A 15,695-nucleotide genomic window follows, 5' to 3' on the forward strand; every position below is an offset into this window, starting at 1 on the left:
CTCTCCTCCCGCATCCTGCCCAATCTCCAACGAGGGCCAGCTAAAGGATGCTGAAGGAACTCGGCCCCCTTTAGAGTTTGTTTTAATTATTTAATTTATCTCAATCTACAAGGAATGTTTATTGTTAGTTTTTCTTTTTATTTGTTTTGCTTTGTTAATTGTTATGCATTTTGCTTTGTTAATTTTTTGCTGCTGATCTGCTATGTATTTTTGTTTTTGTTATTTACTGCTATTGTTAATTGTTATCTTATTTTATTGTTAATGTTTAATATATTGCTATGTTACATTTTTTTTAATTTCATGCTTATTGTTATTGCTTTGTATTATCCACTCTGTTGTAAGCGGCCCAGATTCCCAGTGATTGGGTGGCATATTATTATTATTATTATTATTATTATTATTATATCCCTTTTATAAAATGGCAGAAGGACATCTCAAATTTTACATGGATGCGGGGGAGGAAGAGGGTCAAAATGAAATTAATGCAGGATGAAATAGCTAGAGGCGGTATGGCCCTTCCAAATTTGAAGTTATATTATTATGCATGTTATTTACATTTTAAATTTGATAAAGCTCAATAATAAAAGAACTCTACAATGGGAAGGTGCTGATATTGGATATGGTTAGCATGAATATTTGTTTTATGATAAATTAAAACCAAACAAAGATTTCAATGATAATTATATGAGAAGATCCCTATTAAAAATATGGATGAAAGAAAAAGTAAAATGGAGTAAATGCATTCAATTAATGAAGCCTTGTTTAAAAGGGAAGAGATTCACACAAAGATAAATGGGTTACATATGAGGACTTAACTAAAGTAGAACAAAATCAGAGGAGACTGAAAATTGAAGAAGAATTATTGATAGAAGGTTATAAGTATAACTGGTTTGTATATCCTCAGATAAGAGAAAGATATGACATGAAACTGTTGAGTATTGGAAAAATATTGAGAAAATAATAGAAACTAGAGGCAACCATTAGATTTTGAAATTTTATAAATAGTTATTGAAATTCAAAATGGAAGATGAATTAATGTATGATCCAATGGGCCAAAGATTTGGGATAGAAAATTCAGTTAGAACAATGGGGAAATAATTGATCTAAAAAATTAAAATATAGTTTAAATTATGATTTAAAAGAAAATTTGTACAAGATGTAATAAGATGGTTTGTTGTTAACTGTCCTCGAGTCGATCGCAACCCATAGTGACCCTGCTGATGAGACATCTCCAAGACCCTCTATCCTCCACTGCTCTGCTCAACTCCTGCAAACCCATACTCGTGATCTCTTTAACAGAGTCCATCCATTTTGCATGCAGCCTTCCTCTCTTTCTACTTCCCTCTACCTTTCCTAGCATCACTGTTTTTTCCAATGATTCATGCCTTCTCATGATGTGTCCAAAGTACAACAATCTGAGTTTTGTCATTTTGGCTTCTAGGGAGATTTCTGGCTTGATCTGCTCCAGGACTCATTTCTGGCTGTCCATGGAATCCTTAGCACTCATCTCCAGCACCACAGCTCAAATGAATTGATTTTTCTCCTATCCTCCTCCAGCTCTGACCTCCATACATGGCAAAAGGGAACAAAAGGGAGCCTGCACAATTCTATCTTTTGTGCTCAGTTGTATATCCTTGCATTTTAGGATCTTCTCTTGTTCTTTCATTGCTGTCCTTCCCAGTCTTAATATTCTTCTGATTTCCTAGCTGCAATCCCCATTTCTATCATTATTTGATCCCAGGAATGAGAATTCTTTTATTATTTCTATTTCTTCGTTGTCTAATTCAAATTTGTGTAGGTTCTCTTTGGTCATTATTTTTGTGTTCTTTATGTTCAACAGTAGTTGTTCAAGGTCTTTAACTCCATATAAATTGGCTAAAATGAATAAAAATGTAAAAAAATCTATCTTGGAAATATGATGTAGAAATAGGTACCTTTTATCATAGATGGTGGCCATGCAAAAGAGCTAAGGAATTTTGGAACATGATACATAATCAAGTTAAAAATGCTGATCCAAAAATATATTTGTTGAATATGGTTATTAATGAAAATGTAGAACAAAAACATGAGAAACTTTTATTTTATATGAAGACAGCTTCTAGAATACTCTAGGCTTCTAAATGGAAAAAGAAGGAAAAACCTAAATTGATGAATTTGCAAAAAAAGAAAACTCTTGACATTTTTAAGAAAGACTGGGAAACATTCATTAGTCATTTAAAAAAGGAATAGGGTTCAAATTTGGTTATTGGATTGGAATAAAATGGAAAAAATATGTACACATATAAAGATTGACAGATGACTTAGTTAAGAATCTAGAATTGTTTGAAATAAAGGAAATACAAGAGGAGCAATAAATATATAACTTATTTTTTAAAAAAACAAACAAAAAGAATTAATTAAAATGGACAAAGCAACAGAAACCTAAAAGAGACTAAGGAAAATGTGTGTAATTGTTTTGAAATGTGTTTGATACAGTGGTACCCCGGGATACGAATGCGCCGCCTTACGAAATTTCCGGGTTACGAAAGAAATTCAATTAATTAATTATTTCCGGGTTACGAAAGAAATTTTGGTGCTTTTCGGCGCGATTTCACCCGGAATCGCGGCTTTCGCTATTAAAGCCTATGGGCTTTTTCGGCTAGCGAAAGTTTCCGGGTTACGAAGGGCTCCGCGGAACGGATTACTTTCGTAACCCGGGGTACCACTGTATTTTGTAATGTTTGTTTTTTCTAATAATCTTTATAAACATTACAAAAACAGATTGATCATGAAACATTTTTAAATCATTTAGAATTTTTCTTCCACCTTTCACTTATATACATACATGTACATATGCTTTCATTTCCATTACATTATCTAACATATATACGTTAGATATTTGAAACAAACATAAATTTGGATTTCGGTCTTCTTCCCATAACAAATAAAAAACCAACATAATTGTACCAATGACTTCCAATGTAAAGTTTTAACCGTAGAGGTTCTAACTTGTATTTCTTTCCACACTTCAATTATTTGTATCTACCGTTCCTTCCTTTTGTCATATTACTTACTAAATAACTAGATACTACCAAAATATAGTATTCAACCTGTGATTCCCAATTCACAGTTATCTTTCCTCTTCATTTCTTTCTCATTTGCCCCTTATCTACCTTAGGCTCCCCAGTAAATATTATATCAATATAATATATCAATAAATCACAAATGTATGTCTTTATCATACAATGTAACATGTATTTACTTATTCTTAACTCCTGTCTTATACACAGATTTTTTATACACGGATTCAAGGATCCATGGTTTGAAAATGTTCAAAAAAAGTATAAATTTCAAATATCAAACCTTGATTTTCCATTTTTTAATAAGGGACACCATTTTGCTATGTCATTATATTTAATGGGACTTAAGCATCCGCAGATATTGTTATCCACAGGAGATCTTGGAATCAAACCCCAGGGTATAACAAGGGTCCACTTTACAAATATAAATTTAAATTTGCAATTTTCTTATGTATTATAATAGACTATAATCCTTTATATATAGTTAAGCTATGTCTAGGGTGGTAGATCATGTTCCGTTGTAGTCACCTACATACGTTATCTGATTTATTCCCCTACCACCCTCCACAATCCCCATTCTGTCTCCCATTTGACCATATTTTTATGATTAATTATATATGTAAGTCTGTCTAGTTTTTTCATGTCGTCTAATTTCTCTATTCATTCTTCTATTGTAGGAGTTTTCGTTAGTTTCCATCTTCTCGCAATTATGAGTTTTGCGGCGGTAACCAGATATAATATTACTCTTCAATACTTCTTTTCATCTTCCCACTTTAAGATCAATGTTATGTTTAACAGATACAGGTCTGGAGAGAATGCATATTTTATCTTTAATGTCTTTTGAATTATCATATGCACCTTAGACCAAAATTTTTTATATCTAGGGCACTTCTACCACATGTGAACTAGAGATCCAATTTCTTTCTGACATTTCCAGCACTTCTTGCTGCCTGATTTAAATATTTTTTAAAAATTTGACCAGGGTATAATATCACCTGGATTATGATCTGAGATGGTTCTTGGAAATATGTTCATTTTGATAATGTCCTTAACTATTGATTTGGAAATCAAACACATATCTATCATAGTGATTTATGACTTTCTGAAACAACTGTATAATCTTATGCCTCTCCATATTTATACTACCATTTGCCAATTAGTGATAGGTCTTTCTTTAACTGACCATTAATTGATTTTAGTAATTTCCTCTGATTCCCCCCCCCCCTGAGGTCTTGTCTATGTCCAGTGAAATCATTTCATTCCAATCCCCTAATAAAATCATTTTATAATAACTATATTTTGAAATCTTGATCATTAATTTTTGATAGAAAAATGTCTCTTTTCTAGCAAAACATACACATTGACGATCAGATATTTATTACTTTGTGTTATTACTTCCAGACCTATAATGTGGCCATTCATATTATTGAATAGTTCCTCTACTAAACATGGTGGGTTCACATATATAACCACTCCTTTCTTTCTTTTTTCTACTGCCAATATGGCCTTATTCCCACTACATTTTAACCCAGTTTGCAAATTGGTTTGAAATGGTTTAAATGATTCTTGTTCACACTTTAACTGAGTCACTGAAGCGATTCAGAGAGGGAAGCCATGTGCTAGACCCATTTAACTTTTTGATGCTGATTTTTTCCACATCATTTTGGCTAAATTGATTCCACGCAAGTGTGAACCAGATGCAGATCGGAATCAATTCGAATAATCGAATTCATGAATCGATTCAGTGTCAGTGTGAATGAGGTGCGGATTAGAATCAATTAGAAACTTCTGGACAGTCACAGTTTTCCATCACTGATGCAGACACCATCTAATCTAATCTCCAGATCTGCTTGTTTCCTGTAACGCAGGGTGTTACTATGATGACCCATGTCCTTATTTATTACCCTGTGTACACCAGACTAACATGAATTCTAGTCTCAGTTAGCTTTGCCTGTTTCTTAAAGTATTAGGGTGTACTGGGGATTGACAGTGGTTCTCATTCCTAGGATGAACAGTTTTCAATGACAGTGCAAAGAATCAATGCATTTGCTTCTCACGCATGACAGAAAAAAACATCTTTTTAAAATGAATGAGGGACACTTCTTAATGAAAGCAAGAGTTGATTCAGAGTAAAGGATTTCACTGGGATAATACAGCCAAAACATTGTATGTACACCATACTCAGGAGTAACACATTAAGCTCCTTGCCTTTTCCATATACAGCAGCATGAATACCATTGATTCTCCAGTCAAAGTTATGAACGCAAATAGCTTCCACAAATTCAGTGCTTGTGCCATGAAACAACATGTGTTCATTAATAAAGGGTACGCCTCTTTTCTTCTTTAACTGAGTCTTTTTTCTGTTAAAAAGACAAGATTAAAAGTGTTCATAATTAGGCATGTGAAGATTATTCATTGCTGTTTGTTAAATATATGAGATTTCTCTCTCTTGATCCCTTATATTTCTCTTTACAAGCCAAGAAATATGCCAGCTTCCCAATGAATTTTCAGATATGGTCATTTGCAAATGAAACAATGGGGCAATAATTCAATTTAAAATTTGATTTTTATTGCTTATATTTTACTTAAGCAGTGTTTCTCAACAGGCAGCAGCCATTCAGACAGGCTATTGGACTTAACCCCTGTTACTATACCATCCACGGTAAGCACACAGAACAAAGTGTATGTTCAGCTGTTGTACCTCCACAGACATCATGTAGTACAAATGAAGCAGTAAAATCTTGAAATACCAGAATTAACTGTAGCAATTTAGACAGGAAGCAGATTGCATTTGTGAATGCTGACAGAGGACTGGGCTAGATCAAATAATATAGTTTTCTGTTCACACAGAATTTTTAGAATAATTACACATAGAGAATTTCATAATTTCTCATCCATTTGCTGTCTGAAATATCACTATTTCTACTACCCATTCTTTTCTTTTTGTCCCCTTAGGCATCTGAGTAGAACAGAACCCTATACTGGTTGAGTATCCCTTAGCTGAAATGCTTGGGACCAGAAGTGTTATGAAGTTGGGATTTTTTATTTTTTGACTTTGGAAAAAAAAATAGCAGCATAGTGCATACCTGTACTGTATTCGTGAGGCTGGAGAGAAATGTAGCTGGAGAGAGACACAACGATCTGTGAAATAGTGGGAATCCAAGTGTAGTGACTGACACAAAGCCATGCCTCCTACCATTTCACAGAGCCTCATATCTTTCTCCAGTCTCACAAATACAGTACATACCACACTACTTATTCCAAAATCCAAAATATTGAAAAATCAAAGCCTTGAACCATCATGTTGGCGCTCAAGGTTTTGGATTTTGTGGCAGTTTGGATTTTCAGATTTCCAAACCCAAAACCAAAGAATGCTCACTAATGGCTCCACTTAATTCTGAGCAGAAGTGACTAGTAAAATGTTTCAGGTTTCTGTTCCGAGCCCAGTATCATTCAATATGTTTATAAATGATCTGGATTATAGAATGCTTAATTTCATAATTTGGATAATTTAATTAATTATATTTAATTTAATAATTTGGATCACGGCATGCTTATCAAATTTGAGGATTATGTCAGGGTTGAACTAGATGGCCTTTGGGGTCCTCAGAGAACAGAAGCAGGTAGAAAAAAAATCACAAATAGAGGATGTGTGACACTTGGTTTGATAACAATACTTGTGAGAAAGATCTAGGCCGAGGGGGGGGGTCATGGAAGTGCATGTATGTATGTGTCTTCAAGTCTCCTGTCAACTTGTAGTGCTCCATGAATTTTATAGGGTTTCTTAGGCAAGGAATACTCAGATATGGTTTTGCCAATTCTTTCCTTTGAAATATGGCCTGCAGCACCTGGTATTCGTTGGCAGTCTCCCATCCAAGTACTAAGAAGGGCCCACCCTACTTAGCTTCCAAGATCAGGCAGGATCTGATACCTTTAGTCACAGTAAACCACAAGCTAAACAAGAGTCAACAGTGTGACTCTGCAGTGTGTACTGCAGCCCCAAAAGTCAATGCAATTTTAGGCTGCATCAACTATAATATGGTGTCCACACTGAGAAAAGTAATAGTACCACTCTGTTCACCAGAAATATCCAGTTTTGGGCACCACAATTCAAAAAAACATTGACAAGCTGGAATGTTTACAGAGCAGTGTCCACGAAAGTAAAAGTCTATGAGGAAACCAAGCCCTATGTGGAGCTGGATAATCTTGGAGAAGAGAAGATTGATAGTGATATTATTGAAGGGAGCAAGCTTGGTTTCTGCTACTATAGGGAAATGAACCAATCAATTTTTAATTGCAGAAAAAGTGATTCCACCTAAACACTTGGGAGAACATCCTGATAATAACAGCTATTTAACAATGGAACAGACTGCTTCAGAAGATCGTAGACTCTCCTTCATTGGGTGTTTTTAAACAGAGGTTGGATGGCCACCTTTCAGGAGTGCTTTAGCTATTTATTTCTACATGCCAGGGGATGGACTAGATAATCTCGGAATTCTTTCCAAATCTATGTTTGTATGGTTTTAGTACTTGTATGTAAGAGAAATGTAAGACAGTTTGAGCATGGCCCTTGGAGGTAAACAAACTGTTCTGGGATTCTTGTAGAACATCTGTGTTTATGATATCTGCTCTCTAGAGCACCTGCATACAGCTAATAAACTAATTATGGAAAAGGATGCTTCAAGACCAAATGCAACGGCTTCAAAAATATTATGTGAAAAGTAAGAAATGCTTATAGGGGATCAGGCAGGGATGCTTGACAACCTTTTTAAAGACCAAAAAAATGTGTGCAGACAAGTGGGTTAGTAAATCATATGCACCTATTTGAAAGACTGTGTCAGCATCATTAATTTGAACAGGGTTTCTGTTGGGAGAACATTTTACAGATTATCTGGTAGGTTTATGGCAGTGACATATACTGACATGAAAGTGCCTCACATATTAAAACAACTAGGATGAGCAACACTACACATTCACATCAATGGCATATATAACACTACACATTAACACCAATGGCATCCTTTTTTAATTGTGGTTCCCAGAACTAGACACAGTATTCCAGGTGAGACCTAACCAAAACATTTAAATGCAGATAAAGGCCAATTAAGGATGCTCCCTGATGAATATTCAAACAAAAATCCACCAAACAATGATACCTTAATTGGCAACCAAAATGCACAATATAGGTAGCACTGTTTGGTGAATTTTTGTTTGAATTTGCTAAATGGCCAACACAGCTACCCCTGCATATTTCCTGATGAATATGTTATTGTGAATCTGCATTACTCACTTACTGATGGGTGGAATGTCTAAGATTATATCATATTCTGTTTTTCCACAACATCTCGTTATATGTATGCTTCATATTCTGTCACATTGGTTTTTGTATTTCTGTCTGGATAATTTGCTTTAGAATTGTATTCCATTGTTTTATATTTCTAATGAGAGCCAGCATGGTGTAGTGGTTTGAACATTAGACTATGACTCTGGAGACCAAGGTTTGAATCTTTGCTTAATGAGGAAACCTACTGGGTGACCCTGAAAAAGTCACATTCTTTCAGCCTCAGAGGAATGCAAAGGCAAACTCCCTCTGAACAAATGTTACCCAGTAAACTCTGTGATAGATGTACCTTAAGGTTGCTATAATTCAGAAACAACCTGAAGGCACAACAACAACACTTATGGTGCTCTATCAATAAATGGTAATAATAACAACAACAATTATTTCCCCTATTTTTTTGAAATATAAAAACTAATTAAGAAGGAAACAATCAAACGGACGTGGAAGGCCTTTGGACTTACATTAATAAGAAGAACTCCACAGATATTTAGAAGAATGCTTACAATGAGCAAAAATATAAAGTGAGCCCTCAACATTCACTGGAGTTAGGGACATAGGACCTCATGAAAGTGGAAAAACCATAAATAAAAAAACTTTTTTTAACCTCTAGGTCCTCCAGCGCAATTCTATGGTCAGCCTCTGACAGAGTCATGATGGAGGACCTAGAAATTCCTGGAGAGGACATATTAATCAAATCTAGAAATAATTAAATCTGCAGAAATCAAAGCCACAAATGTGAAGTGCCAACTGTATTAAACCAATATTTTAAGCTTGACATTAGATATATGTAAATAGTGACATAATATGCCTTTGATGAGAAAAATATTTGATTTAGAAAGTGTAGCACAAAAACACTTATCGTCTCACCTGCAATAAAATTCCCACAAGTCTATGTTCTGAATTCTCTGAATTTGTTTAATCTGATTGCTATCCATTGTTTTCCCAAAGTAGCTAGCAACTTCTTTATATTCATTTGTCTGCTTTTGCAAAGGAATAAGCTGAAAGAGAGAGGTCCACAAAGCTTAACAGATAGGCATTAGTCCTTTGCTTCCAACAAACCCAAAGATTCCCAGATAGGCTTACCTGGTATGGTTCCTCTGAATTTACATTCTCCCAGTGTGATGGAATAGGGATAGATTGATTGTCACAGATATAACTAAAAACACAAAAGAAGTAAGCAAACTGTCACACCCATTTTTATGTATCTTCCCTAACAGAGTAGAAAGATCAGATAGGAAGGGGGGGTCATATCTACTGAAGTGCATGAGACTGACTCTCCCCCCAATTTTATATATTTTAAAGTATTTAAACTGGTGGTCAGAATGTTATAGAATCAGAGTTGGAAGAGACCTCAACAGCCATAAAGTCCAAACCCCTACCATATAGGACTACACAATGAAAGCATGCCCAGCAAATGGCCATGCAGCCTGTTTAAAAACCTCCAAAGAAGGAGACTCCACCACTCTCTTAGGGAGTGTGTTTCACTGTCGAACAGCTCTTACAGTCAGAGCTTTCTAATGTTGAGGTGGAATCTCTTTTCCTGTAGTTTGCATTCACTGCTCCATGTCCTAGTTTCTGCAGCTGTAAGAAACAAGGTTGTTCCATTCTCAATATGACATCCCTTCAAATATTTACAGGACTATCATATCGCCTTCTTCACCTTCTCCTCTCCAGGGTAAACATACCCAGCTCCCTAAGTCACTCCTCATGGGGCATGATTTTTAGAACCTTCACCATTTCAATGTCAATGGAACTGGATTTACAAATATGTAATTTTTCAAAGTAAATATCAGCAAACATAGTAGAAGAAAAAGTTCCATAAGTGGAAATACCCTAACTCAAACATGAACGTTGTAGTTCATATGTTCACCAAAAGTTGGTGTTGCCATAATGTGTTGAAGATCCTCCTTTCAACCTGGAGATAATTTGCCACACATGAAAGAAGCCAAATTGTTTACCATTCGCTTTAGAGACATTAGCTCATATAAAAGGTTATCTGCACAGTGAGTGAGAAGAGTTCAGGCTGTTACTCCACGACAGGGATTTAGACCTTTGTTTCACCCTTGCATGCAAGGACAAATATTTATGGTAATTTATTGCCCAGCCCAGAAAACAATGCATATTCCTGTATAGTCTCATCTCCATATTTGGACACTCCAAAATGATGGCAATAATTATTATATGTAGAAAAATATGTGGGTTTTGTGTGTGTAAAAAACTAATTCTGGCAATAGAAAGGTTTCCTGCACAATAAACAATGTTATCTTGCAAGAAACCTATTTCTGCAGGTAAGCTCACCTCAGCCTAAGCACACAGAATAAAAATAATTCTGAGTTAAACAAACACTCTGGGCCTTTAATCTTTGTTGAACTGGGTCCTTATAAGTTTTAGATATGCATAAAAGATTAAAATTCCTCCATTATTTTTTTTTTGCAAAGAAGATTACACTTCTTCCGTTTTATTTATTTATTTTCTTTCAGAGAGAACTTGGCACACCAAAATGTGCAAGTGAAGTGCCCAACCTTACACTGAAAGGAAAAGTAGTTTTAAATTAAATCTACACTGGAAAGTCAGACATTACTAATTTGTTTTGTCTAGCTTTTCATTTTCCTGTTTGAATGGTTCACGTCTTTACAAAATAAATCTAAGAATAAAGAGAACTGAAAACAAGGCAGAAGCCTGTGATCTTATATAGCTTCCATTCAATGGGTCTTAAGCAAAGTTATTTGTCAGTAAGTTGTCATTTTAAATTTTTTTACACATTTTGGCCTGTTACAGACAGCCAAAATAAAGCTGCTTCAAGTCACAGTGGAGGTATGGTGTTTCAATGATGCATGCGTCCTAAGAGTCCAGAAGTTGCACCAAAGCCACACTCCAGCCCTAAGGACTGGAGCGTGGCTTTGGTGCGACTTCTGGACTCTTAGGACGCATGCATCATTGAAACACCATACCTCCACTGTGACTCGAAGCAGCTTTATTTTGGCTGTCTGTAACAGGCCTTTCTTACACAAATTTTTACACAATTTTTACACTTTCTCTTACCTTAGAATGTAATACAACATAAAAGTCAGTTTGCAGTTCCCCTCATTCTTTGTCTTCCATCTCATTGTCTTAAATAATGAACCTTGTTATCTATATGAATGTTATATCAGTGTACACTTGATCAGATAGTGGGTTGAGTCTAAAATTTAAGTGAATAAAGGATTATATATTTCTTCAAATGTGTTCCCTTTGATTCCTCTTGCTAACTTTGGATGCATCTACACTGTAGAAATCTTGCAGTTTAACACTATTTTAAGTGCAGATCATTAAACAGAGGGTCTGAACATTTAGAAGGGAATGCCACAATCACAAAAAAGTCAACATAGGTTTAGTCATGCCAGACTAATCTGATCCATTTTTTTTTTGGATAAAATTACCAGCTTGAAAGATGAAAGGAATGCTGTGGATATTGCATATCTTGATTTCAGTCAGGCCTTTGACAAGGTTCCCCATGATATTCTTTGGTGTTTTTTTTTATTATTTATATACCGCTATTCCAAAGATCATAGCGGTGAACAGCAAGTAAGCTAATTAGCAAGTAAGCTAATTTGCCCCCAACAGTCTGGGTACTCATTTTAGCAACCTCGGAAGGATGCAAGCCTGAGTCGAGCTTGGGCCCTTTTGCTGGTCTTGAACTCGCAACCTTGTGGTTTTGAGTGAATGGCTGCAGTACAGGCATTTAACCACTGCGCCACCAGGGCTCCAAACAAGCTATTAAAATGTGGGCTAGACAAGGCAACTCTTAAATGGATTTGGAATTAGTTGGCTGGCCTAACCCAAAGGGTGCACAGCAATGGCTCCTCTTCATCTTGGAGTGTCAAATAGCCCAGTGCTATTCAACATGTTTATCAATGGCTTGGATGAAAGAATAGAGGATATACTTATCAAATTTGCAGATGACACCAAATTAGGAAGAAAAGCTAACAAAATGAATTTCAATACGGAGAAATGTAAGGTACTGCACTTAGGGTGGAAAAATGAAATGCATAAATATAGGATGGGGGACACCTGATTTATTGAGACTTTGTATGAAAGGGATCTAGGAGTCTTAGTGGACGACAAGTTGAACATGAGTCAAATGCGGCAACTAAAATGGCCAATGCTATTCCAGACTGCATCAATAGAAGTATAATGTTAGATCAAGGGAAGTAATAGTGCCATCTATTCTGCTTTGGTCAGGCCTCATCTGGAATACTGTTTCCAGTACTGGGCACCACAATTCAAAAAGGGTGTTAAGAAACTGGAGCATGTCCAAAGGAGGTCAACTAAAATGGTGAAGGGTCTGGAAACCATGCCCTATGAGGAATGACTTAGGGAGCTGGGGGTGTTTAGCCTGGAGAAAAGAAGTTTAAGAGGTGGTATGACAGCCATGTTTAAATGTTTAAAGGAGTGTTACATTGAGGATGGAGCAAGTTTGTTTTCTGCTGCTCCAGAAAGTAGGACACAGAACAATGGATTTAAGCTACAGGAAAAGAGATTTCACTTCAACATTAAGAGGAACTTCCTGACAGTAAGAACTGTTCGATAGTGTAAAACACTCCCTGGGAAAGTGGAGGAGTTTCCTTCTTTGGAAGATTTTAAACAGAGTCTGGATGGCCATCTGTCAAGGGTGCTTTGATGGTGATTTTCTTCATGGCAGGGGATTAGATTGGATGGCCCTTCTTGTCTCTTCCAACTCTATGATTCTAAATGCTGTAGTTCCATCCTATGGAATCTTAGGATTTGTAGTGTTACAAGGCCTTCTCTGCCAAAGAGTGTTGGTGCCTCAGAAAACTACAAATCCCAGGATTCTGTAGGATGGGCACATGGCAGTTGAAGGGGTATCAAACTGAATCATTTCTAGCATGTAGATGCACTCTTTGTGTGTTAATTTTTCTGTTAGTGCTATGTACAGATTCTGTCTACCCTTTTAATGTTTTACATGTATAGGAAATGTTTTACATGATTGTACAATGTCTAAATTTGTTGTACTGAAAAAAAAAGCCTTTAAAGCTGTTAACATTTCATTTCCATTTTCAAATATGGATATTAACACCAATGCTTCTCTGAGTACACTGAACCAATCTGACTTAGCCAATTTAATATTTTCTCCCCAAACCCTGAAATTTTGGGAGACATTAGCCACAATTTCTCAGTAAACTGTATTTAGAATGAAACTTGTGTTAGTGGTGCAAATAAAAGAAAAAGTCTTTTTGCTTCATATCTGCAAAGGAAAAGGTAATTTAAAAATTGCAGTAGACATTTCAAAAGTGTCTGCCACAATTGATTTCTGTAACATCTGGGAAACATCAGATAAGAAATTTGTCACAGAAAAAATAGAAGTATAGATCCACATCACCATCTTTCTTGACTTTTTTTTTTTTTTTTTTTTTTTTGCTTCTGCATTTTATTTCCTGGGGGTAAAAATTATTACACCTGGGGGTAAAAGAACCATCAATATTAGTGTTGAATGTCTCCATACATTTATAGAAAATGCCAACATATAAAAAGGAATTCCTACCTGAATGCAGTAATAGAAAATGGAGCTCGCTTTATCGGACGCTGTTTTCCAGTTGTTTGGTTAGTTTGTTTCATCCCTGTGTACAAAACAAAAGTGAGCAAAGATCTGGAAAATGGACAGACAATATTTCTGTTCAAATCTTTAGTGGTGAAAGGGCATATGGATATTCCTGGGTGTGGTACAGATTTCATTACTCAAGTAGGGGAAATGAAGGTAACATCCTGTGCCCATCTTAATGTTATATATAAATCTCAGGTGAACATTCTGAAGATAAAAGAGATCTTTCTAATTGTTTCAGTTAAATTAGTGTGCAAGAGATAGCTGCTAGCAACATTTTGCACACTGGCTAGGTATATTTGTAAAAAGGTAAAGTTTCCCCTTTGACGTGAATATCATGTCCAACTGTAGGGGGTGGTGTTCATCCCTGTTAGTAAGCCAAGAGAGCCAGCATTGTTCAAGACATGGAGTTCGTGTGGCAGCATGACTGCACAGAATGCTGTTACTTTCTCACCAAAGTAGTAGCTATTTATCTACTTGGGATGACTGACGGGAGCTCACTCTGTCATACAGTGCTTGGGTCTCGAACTGTCGACCTGCCGACTTTGCGGTTGTCAGATTAGAAGTCTTAATTGCTGAACCACAGATTCCTATATTTTATTATGAGATATGTTTAAATGTATGTGAAGAAAGATATACATACCTGCAAAGTCCAGTATGTAGTTAAATTTTGTAGTTGTAAAAGAAATGGAGCCTTGTGGATTCATTCTGAACCTCCTTTCAATGTCTTCACTGCTAAGTGAACACTGGGTATTAGAATTGGTCTTTAAAACAAACAGAAAGCATATTTTGAAATATTTTGTCCAGAGATAAATTAAATAAAGTACCTTACATAACTTACTAAAGAAAATATGCAGGGGTAGCTGCATTGGCCATTTAGCAAATTCAAACAAAAATCCATCAGTGATACCTTTACTGGCCAACCGAAATGCACAATATATTTGTTGCAAGCTTTCAAAGTTCCACTGGCTTCTTCTTCAGGCAAGATGTTACATACCATACTAAACAGGAGAAAAATTGGTATGTAAGAAGCCTGCATGTTATTTCTGTCCTTAATAATAATAATAATAATAATAATAATAATAATAATATTTATTTGTATCCCGCCTCTCCCTGTATTGGATCGAGGCGGGTAACAACAAACATAAGAACAATAAAAATAAAACACAACAAACCACAAGTAAAAGCATAGGAAAACATATAAAATCCAATTCCCTATCTCCCTCCCACCTTAAAATACCATAAAATACGACAATTCCCAACTGGAGAGTGAAAATTCCGAGGAGGTCAATTTGGGAATGCCTGCCGGAAGAGATCCGTTTTTATTGCCTTCTTAAAGGCCTCCAAAGATGTTATATGGCAGATCTCCTTCGGCAGGTCATTCCAGATTTTTGGAGATTTTTAAGATGGTATGGGGAGGATATCTTTAGCAGGCTGGCCCCTCCTCCCCTGGCCATGTGGCAACAGGGAAATTTTCAAAGTCCAGGAAATTTAAAGTCCATTTGCATATCAACAAAGAATCCTCTTTTGGACTGGATTGGCATGTTTTACTACTACACCATAGAATCATAGACTCATAGAATCGTAGAGTTGGAAGAGACCACTAGGGCCATCCAGTCCAACCCCCTGCCATGCAGGAAATCCAAATCAAAGCATCCCTGACAGATGGCCATCCAGCCTCTGTTTAAAGACCTCC

The 15,695-nt window shown here is 36.0% G+C and overlaps 1 protein-coding gene across 10 annotated transcripts in view; it reads right to left on the reverse strand.

Annotated features, from left to right (window-relative positions):
- The window catches only part of LOC149312533 (protein mono-ADP-ribosyltransferase PARP11-like), a 33,894-nt gene that overhangs the window by 10,415 nt on the left and 7,784 nt on the right, over nt 1-15,695 (reverse strand). For 4 of the 10 annotated variants that reach the window (XM_089524835.1, XM_089524834.1, XM_089524836.1 and 1 more), the window contains exons 3-7: nt 14,643-14,731; nt 13,943-14,018; nt 9,484-9,556; nt 9,268-9,398; nt 5,268-5,419 (exon numbers count right to left, since the gene is read on the reverse strand). In XM_089524835.1, the coding sequence (XP_089380961.1) occupies nt 5,268-5,419; nt 9,268-9,398; nt 9,484-9,556; nt 13,943-14,018; nt 14,643-14,731 (521 nt within the window). Of the gene's footprint in view, nt 1-2,182; nt 5,420-9,267; nt 9,399-9,483; nt 9,557-13,942; nt 14,019-14,642; nt 14,764-14,840; nt 15,001-15,695 lie in introns of those variants that run through there. The other 6 variants (XM_089524830.1, XM_089524829.1, XM_089524831.1 and 3 more) reach the window with 3 other exon arrangements.

This window comes from Sceloporus occidentalis, unplaced genomic scaffold (genome assembly GCF_023333645.1).
Source record: "Sceloporus occidentalis isolate IW3139 unplaced genomic scaffold, rSceOcc1.0.p SCAF_5, whole genome shotgun sequence".
Taxonomy (NCBI): domain Eukaryota; kingdom Metazoa; phylum Chordata; class Lepidosauria; order Squamata; family Phrynosomatidae; genus Sceloporus; species Sceloporus occidentalis.